Raw genomic sequence first — 11,201 nt, forward strand, 5'->3', positions numbered from 1 at the left:
TTTAAGATGTAGAGAAAGCTACATTAATAAAATATAAAAATCACTAAAATGCTTAAACATAAGCCAAATTTATATTGACCAAATTATTTACAATAGTCAAAACAGTTTTCATAGCACAGTCTTTCATAAAGTACTGTTAGTGATAAATATTGATAACCTAGTAGCCAATATTTTTCATTGTACAAGAGTAACAAAAGTATGTTATCTTAGAATTGTTGAGGTTTTATAATCTCATAGTATATAATATACTAATTATGATGAATTTTTGCATATATTTTTCTCAGAGCCTTTCCAACATCTTTGTTCCTTAGACTGTATATCAGAGGGTTCAACATGGGGGTGAGGATGGTATAGAATACTGAGACACTCTGGTCTTGTTCTGAGGAGTGCAAGGCACTGGGCGTCAAATAGATGACCATAGTTGGACCAAAGTAGAGAAACACCACCATCAGATGGGAAGAACATGTAGCGAGAGCTCTATTTCTCCCCTTGGGAGAATTTACATGGAGAACACTAAGAAAGATGAGAGTATAGGAAGTGAGGATGAGGCCGAAGGGTATGAGAAGAAATATAATTCCCATCACTGACACTACTTTCTCATAAACTGATGTGTCCTCACATGCCAACTTGAGAACAGCCTGTATCTCACAGAAGAAATGATGGATTTCTCTGGAGCCACATCTAGGAAAATGCATGGAATATGTGGTTTGAAGTAGGGAATTAATTGCTCCGCCAACCCAGGACACAATGGCCATCTGCAGGCATACATGAGAATTCATGGTGGTCACATACCTCAGGGGGTTGCAAATAGCCACATAGCGATCATAGGCCATCAGGGTGAGCAGAATACATTCACTCCCTGCAAGGGAAATATACAAATAGACCTGTGTCCCACAGGCAATATATGAAATATCTGTTGTGCCTGAGAAAAAGTTGGTTAGCATCTTGGGGATAGTGGTGGAGATGAGGGAGATGTCCATGAGGGAGAGCTGACTGAGCAGGAAGTACATGGGGCTCTGGAGTTGGGGATCCAGAGAGAGGAGAAGGACCAGAATGGTGTTTGCAGTGATGGCAATGATGTACATGAGGAATATTGTGTAGACGAGGAATTCCAGGTATCTTGTGCCTGGGAAAAGTCCAAGAAGGGTAAAACCCATCATGGAGGTTATGTTTCCTCTTTTCATATCCTTCTCACATCTCAAGGAATGAAAAGGAGAATTGTATCCGTTTATTCTGGAGGAAACTCTTTTTCATGGAAATATGTGCTGACGTTGTGATGAAATTATCATTCACAAATCTGTCCAATCTTTGGAGATGGCCAATTGTAATTATAATATACATGTATTAATAATCATATAACATATACAGATAAATGTGCATTATTAGCTAGCTGACTAACAAGTGGCTTTCTACATGCACAAATGCAGTCAGATAAATTAAATGTTGAAATTTCAGGAAATTTGACAAGTAGCTATTTCAGATTGAGATAATTTGAAATTCCGTATTCAGTATGATTAACTCTCGTCGTTGTACAATAGCACAGCATTACTACCATTATTCCACTTCATGATGCTCTTCTCTGTGCAGACGAGTATGTAGGAAACACTATAATTCCTACATATCTATTCTCCATTTCTCTGGACTGATAACCAAGGAAGTCTAATGTCATGAGAAGTGGTTCCAGATGTTTCATTTGTAGAGACCGGTTCTCTCCCCTTGATAAGAGTACCCGAAAATGCAGTTCCAGGCTATCCATTCACCAGACGCACTGAGCGAGATATGTGCCAATGAACTATTACTGTAGAGAAGAAAAAGAACCACATGCTTGGAGGATTTAACAGGATATTGCTGCTGATTTTATTTCTTGAGATAATGTGCAAATATATATAATATATTTCTTAAATAAAATAATCCCTCTAGATTTCTTATCCCTCGAACCTAAATAGTGGCTTGAGTGGCTTTAAAAGAAAAGAGGAGAAGAAGTAAAATTAAATTGACTTAGAGTCCTAAGGGACAAACACGTTCATTTCAAACAAACAAACAAAAACATGACTGTGCCTAGAAGACTTTTTTACTTAGTATCTCATTTACATTTATATATGTGTGTAGTTACATGTATATACAGGCATAGTAGTTATGTATATATAAAATATATGTATGTTATTAACATATGTTACATAGAGTAACATTGACTGATTGAGTAATGCATATATACATATTATTACATATTATATATAAGTATATATCTTACATTATTTTCTCATTAATTCATGATATCAGTAATACTATAGCACCATTAAGTCCTGTCACAATCGCTCAACATTTGCTAAAAATGCTGGACTTTAACGAGATCACACTCATGTCTCTCAGAATCCCATTCCTTTCACTTGTACCTAGCACAGACTGAGTGAGCCACTTCTGGGATCAAGGTGAGTGACGTAGGGAATGTAAAGCTAAATAGGACACACTCCTTTCCTTTTGACAACTTAGGATTCTATGACTTAGAAAACAAGCAAACCTATAAACCATTATGGCATAAAGAGGCAAAGGACCACTGATAGATGGGTCTCCTTTGTATGCTTACCTATGTGTGAGAACTAAATCCATATTTGTATTTATAAAATGTCTTTCATACCAATGGACTGACATTAGCAAAGTAAGACAGCATCCGATAGAAAAAGTCCTCAGTCTATGTCATGGCGGTGATGTTTCATATCCCGATCTAGTATTCTGAAGACAGCAAGTTCTATTCTATTTCACAGATATATTAGTGGCATAAAAGAAGATACAAGTATTCAGGAATAGAAAATGAACATTTTGGTGTCTACTTACTTCAAAACAAAAATGAAGATACATGAATAAATGTAAAATATTACCATAAAGAAATATTCTGAAGATTTTAAACATGGCAGATGACTAGGCTAAGAGTGCCAAGCCCCACTTTGATTCATTAAATCAAATTAAAAACCGATCTAGAGAAATTCTGCCTCACTACTTTAGTTCCTTCAAAATCTTAGATATAGCACTTATACTTTCAGGGAATAATGAATACTGTAGTCAAAGGAAATACATTCCTTTCTACACTCTCATCAGTACCTCTTACAATGTGATTACACTTTGATCTCCTGCATTGTGTTTCTCTGAAAAGATACCTGCTTCAGGTCTGAGTAAGTGATTCAGCCTTCTCATATGACCTCTTGCATTTAACCTTGGCTTCCATGACTGGGTAATGGCTAAATGGAACAGAACTTCACTATTTAGGAGGAGTGAAGAATTCAGATCATGTGTAGTCAAGGGCCTGCATGCCTCTAGAGGAGCATCCTGAGAGACTTCTCTCCCTGGTCTTTAATTAGGTTGTGTTTCTTTCATAAGGTTCAGGAGTAATTTCTAGAGAATAATTACCTGATCCTTTGATGAGTTCTTTGGAGAATATCATGTGATTGTATGTAGTATATGATTATTCGTGCACTTTAAGCCATGTGCCCAATGTTCAAACCAAAGCTCAGCATCCTGGCTCTGGAATCCCCTCTTTGGTGTCAGTACTGTCTGAATTATCTCAGGAGGAAGAAGCACTCAGACAAGTCTCTCTACTTCATCATACGGGATAAATGAAATCTCATGTGTTTTAGAAGGAGTATCTGAAATAGTTACAGGAACATGTCAACAAGATCTGTGTTTATTCTTGTGTGCCAATCATGCAGGCAAAACTTTGAAATGATAAAGTGTTAAGGATCAGCAATACCAGATTCTTACTTTTTCTGATGATCACTTTTATACTTTTTCACTTCAAATATAGTTAAACATAAATAGTTATTGATGGCTTTTCTAAAGTTTGTTGTTAGGTGCCATCCAATGGGTTCTGAATCATAGTGACCCTGTGCACAGCACACTGACTTCCACTTAACTGTTCCTACTGCAATAACCATTATCACACATGTCAGGATCTCATATGGGTAATACAGGTTACTAGGTATGTATATTCCAATTCTGTATACTGGGACTGAGGGACTTACTACAGGGTGTGTAGGGGCCCTCTAGAACCTCTTAAGAGACAAACTTGAGCTAAAATTTCATGAATAACCTGATTTCCATGTGGCATAATCTGACTTGGGGCCATTGAAAACATTTGGGATTTCCTGAAATTTGTGTCAATGTCAAGCCAGTGTCCAGTAACCACCCAGAAAATAATTATTTTCTTTTCCCCAATGACTAGTAATTCTTATAAAAGGTCTTATATCTGTTTGGAGAAGACGGAGAGAAAGAAAACAGTATACATCTGTGTCAGTGTAGTGGTATTCTTCATCTAACGGACCCAACCTCCACTTCATTCAGTGTACATCTGTAAACCGGGCACAAGTGTGGGTATTGATTGAGGATTGTGACTCTAGTGGTTAGCGTTAGAGGCTTATTCACTTGACCTAGAATCATTTTGGTTATATAGATCAAGCGAATACTTAGTAGGTGGCCTATCTAGTTCCCTTCTAGAGGCACCCTACCTACGTAGCCAAGATCATAAGTCCACATGAGTCAGACTATTCTGATTACTACTTTGTGCTGCCTATTATGTTAGTAACGCTCCTGTTGTCTCTGTTGTTTTTAAGTATTAACAATTGACCCCTATCACGACGGAGGGAAAATCTCCTTTACAGTTAGGTGTCTTAATTCAATTATTGAAGTTCTCAAATATGACTTAAATAATATAGCAATCATAACAGTCTTCAGAAATTCTGGGGCTCCCTTCACATATTTGTTCCTCATTGTTATGGTGAAAGATGTATCCTCTGGCCATAATGCTTGTGGGTCTAACATACCAATTTTCCAAAGGATTTAGATAACATCTTCTATAACAACATAGGTTTGTTACTTCAACTTACCTTATTATGTAAGCCATATTTCATCAAACCAATCTAATACACAATATAGCAGGTAATAAGAAAAATTACATAGTGCATACCTTAAAAAGGCTATTTCTTGGGGCTGTTGCATTGGGATAATGGTATTTCAACTAGTTATTGGCAAATGACAATACATTCCACCTCAAATGTAATTTTGTCCTCCTATGCTATGTAAAAAAGTCTGGGTGCTTCAAAGTACAGTATGAGAGCTGGGAACACTATACTTACGTCATAGATGAGCTGAAGACTTTGCCTGTTCATTTAAAAATATTCTTTTTAGATCTTTTGCTTACCAAAGGAGGCCCAATTTCACTCAAATATCATCTGTAAATAAAATTAAATGGAAAGAGAAAATCTACTGGTGAAACCCCTCCCTGCAAACAAAAACAACAACAAAAACAAATTAATTATTCAATCTATTCCTATCTTCTTGAGCTGAAACAGTGAATGAAGAATCTGTGCTCTTCACTGCCATTCAAACTACAGCCATTGAGCTGATTCTAATAGAAATCCTATAGGACAAAGTGTAGCTGTCCCTTTGGTTTTCTTAGGTTGTAAATATTTATGGAAACAGAGAGCCTCATCTTTCTTCCGCCTAGACCTGGGTGGGTTTGAACTACTGATCTTGTGGTTAGCAGCCCAATGCATAACCCACTGGAGTTTTCTCCTAACTCACAAGCTGTGGGACTGGTGAACCCAGTATCAGTAGGAAGATGACAGGCAGGTGACTGAAGAGGTGAATGTGCCACGGTCAGCGGGTCAGGCTTGTACTGCAGAGATGATCAAATCCAAGGTTGGTAGGGCAGATAACAGGCCACTGACGAATTCCAGGACTGGCAGAAAATATGGTTCATAGAATCAGTCATAGATAAAGCAGATACAGGATCCCTATCAGCAGAAAACAAACAAGCTTCCCCACAGAAGCTATTTATCTTTGAACCAGACACCTCTCCAAAGTAATTAATTGTGTCAGGACTGTGGCCTAAGTGAAGATGCTGCTTCCTTTCTTAATCTTATCCTATTATGGAGGCTACAACAGATTGGCTGTCATCACACTGTGTTTGTTAGGCCAGCTCATGGAGGATTACTAGGTGTTAATTGCCAAGCCACTGAGAATCATGGCCCAGCATGTTAACAGAAAAATTTAACTACCACAGTCCTCAAGTCTAATTGGTTTTGAAGTTATTGATACTTCTGACTCCATTATTAAAAGCAAACCAACAAAAAAGAAATCTAACAACCATCAAGTAATTTCTGACTATATGACAGGGTAGAACTGCTCCTGTGTGTTTCTGAGACTGTAACTCTTTACAGGATTAGAAATCCTCATCTTTGTCATGAGGACCAGCTGTTGGCTTAGAACTTCTGACCTTGGGGTTCTGAGCCCATAGTGCAATCACTATGGCACCAGGACTCCTAATGACAAGATCAGCAGTTCAAAACTACCAATTGGTCCATGAGAGAAAGAGGCTTTCTACTTCCATGTAGACTTATAACTTGAGAAAACCACAAGGGAAGTTCAACTCTGTCCTACAACGTCACTGTGAATCAGAACCGACTTGATGGCAGTGAGGTTGGGGCTTATTCTTCAAAAGAGTGATGCTAATCCCTGGTGAGGTGACAGTGTTATTACACAAAATATCACCAATAGCTAAACTATTGACAGGGAGTGAGAATTACAGAGTAACTGCATTTCATACTTTTCTGCAATTTTGTCAGGATGAGAAATATAAGGGCACTGATACATTAGGCAAAGTGGTAAGGAAAAAGAAGTGATCAGAGCTTTGGACCCACAGTTCCAGTGTTGCATAAAAGATCGTAGAATTCCCACTTTTACCTTGAAAGAAAGCCTATTTTTTGTAGTAGAAAAGCTCAAATTGCTGAAAATCAGATCAGGTCTTATTGTAAGAGTGCCTGAATGACAATGCCAACTAAATTTCACCCTTCAAATGGTGTCTGATGTGATAGGCAACGATTTAGAAGAAATGGGATCCTGACACTTGGCAAGGAGATGCATGAATATACAAGCAGGAAGATAGTGACATGGGTCCCTAAATTTTTAAAATCATTTTTCCAAAAGAATAAGCCCTCTTACAGTCATGTAATAAGATTAACCCAAATGTGCTTCATGAGTCATTGAGATCCAGTCTGGGGCAGAATCTGGTGAATTGTCTGCGCATCACTTGAGGCAGATACTGTATAAGCCATTACTGAATGTTCCCACGAAAACCTCAACCACCAATAGTTGCTTTTAGAACTAGAACTAAACAAGTCCCAGGTAGTCCCAAAAGGTGAAATACAAACTGTGGCCCAGGAAGAGGTATACTACACTAAAAGAATGCTGCATTTTTCCATTATGTACAAAGAGAAGCTTGGAGAATATGTGTGGGAATAGCTATTTAGAGTATGAAATGATGGTTCAAGGAAGATAAAGTTGGGTTAGTTTAAATTTATTGATATAGCTCACTAAGCAAAATGTTTCAGCTTAGGAGTTCAGGAAAAGAGCTAATGGTTTATTTTGTTGGTTCACTAAACATTGAGTGGGTTGTGGTGGTTGTTGTTCTGACCAATAGTAACCCTATGCACAACAGAACAAAACAGTACATGATCCGGCACCTTCCTCACAATTGGTCCTATGCCTGATCCCACTGATGCAACCACTGTGTCAATCCATCTCCTTGAGGGCCTTCCACTTTTTCACCACCCTTCCACTTTGCTAAACATGATATCCCACTTTAAGGACTGATCTATCCTGACAATATGTTCAAACTATGTAAAATGAAGGCTTGCCCATCCTTACATCTAAGAAGCACTCTGGCTTTATTTTGTTCAATACAGATCCATTTGCCCTTTTAGTAGTATGTGGTAGTTACATGATCTGGTGTCAATTTGAGGATTCAGAGTGAAAGGGTGGAGTCTAGCCTGCCAATTAAGTAGTAGCTTTATGACCTCATTTGAAGGCACTAAGGAGATAAATAGCTCTCTGGAGGCAGGACACATGCATACTCTCTGTGCGACATCTTTGTGGAGAAAACACATGGAGAAAGGCTGATGGAGCCAGACTTCTGGAGCTGGAGAAGCCACATAGAGACCCCTGACAGTGCTGAGATGCTTACAGTGCTACTGGATCCACAAGACTTCCCACCCACTGGCAGGTGATCTTCCTGCACTTGGCGTCATTGCATGTGTTTCATGAATCTGAAGAGGACTTTATAGATTGGTATCAGACATATGGGCTAATATCAGACTTATGGACTTGATCTGCACTGGGCTGGGATGTTTTCTAAATATTCAACTGCTTTTCTATATAAAGCTCTTTCTTGTATGCATATGAGTCTCCCTGGGTTTGTTTCTCTATTCAATCTGGACTAACACACAGTATATGGTACTTTTAAAATTATTTTCCAGTAATACTTATTCTATGGTCTTCCTTATTCAATATCCTATTTCAAATTCATACGATGCAATGGAGAATACTATAATTTGGGTCAGGTTCACTTTAGTCCTCAAAGTAACATCTTTGCTCTTTAATACTCCAAAGAAGTCTTGTGCAAGCAGATTTACCTAATGGAATACATCTTTTTATCTCTTGACTGCTTCTTCCATGACCATTGATTGTTGATTGTGGATCCAAGAAAGACAAAATCCTTGACCAATTAAACCTGGTTAGCTTTTGGTGTAGTTGTGAGGATTTTGGTCTTCCTTATATTGAATTGAAATCCATGTTGAAGACTAAAATCCTTGATCTTCATCAGCAAGTGCTTCAATCCTCCTCACTTTCAGCAAGCCAAGTGGTGTCATCTGCATACCGCAGGTTGTTAATAAGCCTTATTACAATACTGATGCCACATGCTTCATCATATAAGCCAGCTTCTCTGATAATTTGCTCAGCACACAGATTAAGCAAGTATGATGAGAGGATACAACCCTGATTCACCCTTTCCTGTTTTTAAACCATGCAGTATTCTTTTGTTCTGTTCTCACAACTACCTTTTGATCCATCTACAAGTTCTGCATGAGCACAATGAAGTGTTCGGGAATTCCCATTCTTCTCAAGGTTATCCGCAATTTATTACAGTCTACACAGTGGAATGCTTTTGCATAGTCAATGAAAGGCAAGTAAACATCTTTCTGGTATTCTCTGCTTTGAGCCAAGATCAAACTGATACAAGCAAGGATATCACCTGCTCCACATCCTCCTCTGAATCCAACTTGACCTTTTGGCATTCCCTGTTGATGTACTGCTAGAGCCCTTGTTGGACAACCTTAAGTAAAATTTCACTTGTGTGTGATATCAATGATGTGGTTCTATAGTTTGAGCATTGTGTTGGGTCACTTTACATTGGAATAGGTATAAATACGTGTATTTGCTTCTAGAGAAGCAAAACCAAGAAAATACACACACACACACACACTTATATAGCAAAAAGGAATATAACACCAAAACCCACACAACTATTTAGAGAGCTCAGTCTGACTCACTTTTATGGGTCAGTTAATGTACTGAAGGTCTTTCCAACTCACATAATTACTAGCCCAAGACCAAGGAAGCAGAGAGTAGGAAGGTGGGAAGGTGTAGCAGAGACCAGTAGCCCAGCCTGGCAAGCAGGTGGTTGAGCCTCACAGTGTAGCGACGTGAGGTGGCTGGCTGTAGGTAAGGCTCTGGGTGGTGGCAAGATGAGCGGAGACACTTCACTGATATTGCACATAGCAAGATGGCACAGCACTGCAGCACGGAACAGCACAGCATAGTGATGCGGTCCACTGTTGGCTTGGCAAGGTGGTAGAGTGCTGCATTGCCCACAGGCAACACAGCACATGTGATGAGGCAGAGTAACTGGATTAAACAGTGTACTGGTCTGACCACCAAGCAAAGAGAAAGTCTCTAGAGGGCCATATATCACTGCTGCACGTCCAAGGGAGGTCATCAAGCTGCGACCTGATTGACAAGCTAGCCTCCACCCGCATCTTCTTATAGGTGCCATGTTGCCACACACACAAAAAAACTACCTATCACAGTCCACTCCTTTTCAACTTGGCATTTGTACATAATTTTTTTCTAATATTCATCATTTTTGGGGTAGCTTTTACAGATATTATAAAAGTCCTTAATTCAATTAGATCAAGCGTAACTGTACAATTTCTACCACAATCTGTTTTAAAATATTTTTTCTTCTTGAACTCTTTGATATCTCCTCCCACCCTACACCCCAGGAACCCTTAATACTATATTATATTAATTATATAAATTATATCATATCATATTAATTATACTATGATATGATTGATTATATATATTTGCTATATCTTACACCATCCGATGTATTCATTCACCTGGAATTTAGTTATTTGTTCCCTTCGAATGTGGTTACACAGTTATCATTGTTATCAGCTCCCCCTTCCCTCCTTACCACTTCCCTTCCCATACCCACAGGGTGTCATTACTCCCATTACTGTTTCTGAAGGGTTATCTATCTTGGCTTTCATGCATTGAATTATCTTAATTATACAAATGAACATACACAGGCCTAGCAAGATTAATGAGGTAAAACATAGACTACAATAGTAAGGGGAGGAAATATTAAAAAACTAGAGGATAGCTATGTGTTTCAGCAGTGCTAATCCACACCATAGACTTATCATTCGTTCCATGTGGCTCTTCTGTGAGGGACTGTCCAATTATCTTATAGGCGGGTTTTGGGTCTCCACTTTGACCACACTCTATTTTCACGTCAATTTGATTGCTTGTTTTTGAACTTCTGATACCTATTCCTATTGACACCTCATGATCACACAGGCTGGTGTGCTTCTTCCATATGGGTTTTGTTACTCCCCTGATAGATGGGCACTTGTTTAACTTTAAACCTTTAAGACCACAGAGGTTATATATTTTAATAGCTGAGCATCATCAGCTTTCTTCACCACATTTGCTTATGCACCCATTGTGTACACAATTCATGTAACATCGTTTTAATGCTGATCTACACTTACATTATTTTCATCTTTTGCTATTATGAATAACTCTATAATGGACACCAGTGTAAGTATATCTGTAACCCAGATCTTATATCTTCGGTTTACATATCTAGTTCTGGGTGGCCAATCTAATTAGGAATGTATTTTGATGGTGATAAGGTCTTCCTTGAGTATCTGACCTGAAATTTTGCTATTTTCAAAAATGGAAAATACAGAAAAGTTACATTTTAAAATTCTATAATCCATTTTATGTAGCCACATCTCAGAATATTTAAAACTATTTAAATATGCATGCTGACTTTTTCTGTAGTTCATTATTAACAAGGAAAG

The 11,201-nt window shown here is 38.3% G+C and overlaps 1 protein-coding gene across 1 annotated transcript; it reads right to left on the reverse strand.

Annotated features, from left to right (window-relative positions):
- Window positions 1-248: 248 nt before the first annotated feature.
- On the reverse strand, window positions 249-3,131 carry LOC101654542 (olfactory receptor 2M2-like). The gene is made up of 2 exons (XM_004697193.2): window positions 3,117-3,131; window positions 249-1,187 (listed from the first exon to the last, which is right to left on the reverse strand). Exons 1-2 carry the CDS (start codon window positions 3,129-3,131, stop codon window positions 249-251), a joined length of 954 nt encoding a protein of 317 aa, XP_004697250.2.
- Between the last annotated feature and the right edge of the window lie 8,070 nt (window positions 3,132-11,201).

Source organism: Echinops telfairi, unplaced genomic scaffold (assembly GCF_000313985.2).
Source record: "Echinops telfairi isolate 266 unplaced genomic scaffold, ASM31398v2 ScPeMD7_7469;HRSCAF=8507_0, whole genome shotgun sequence".
Classification (NCBI taxonomy): Eukaryota; Metazoa; Chordata; class Mammalia; order Afrosoricida; family Tenrecidae; genus Echinops; species Echinops telfairi.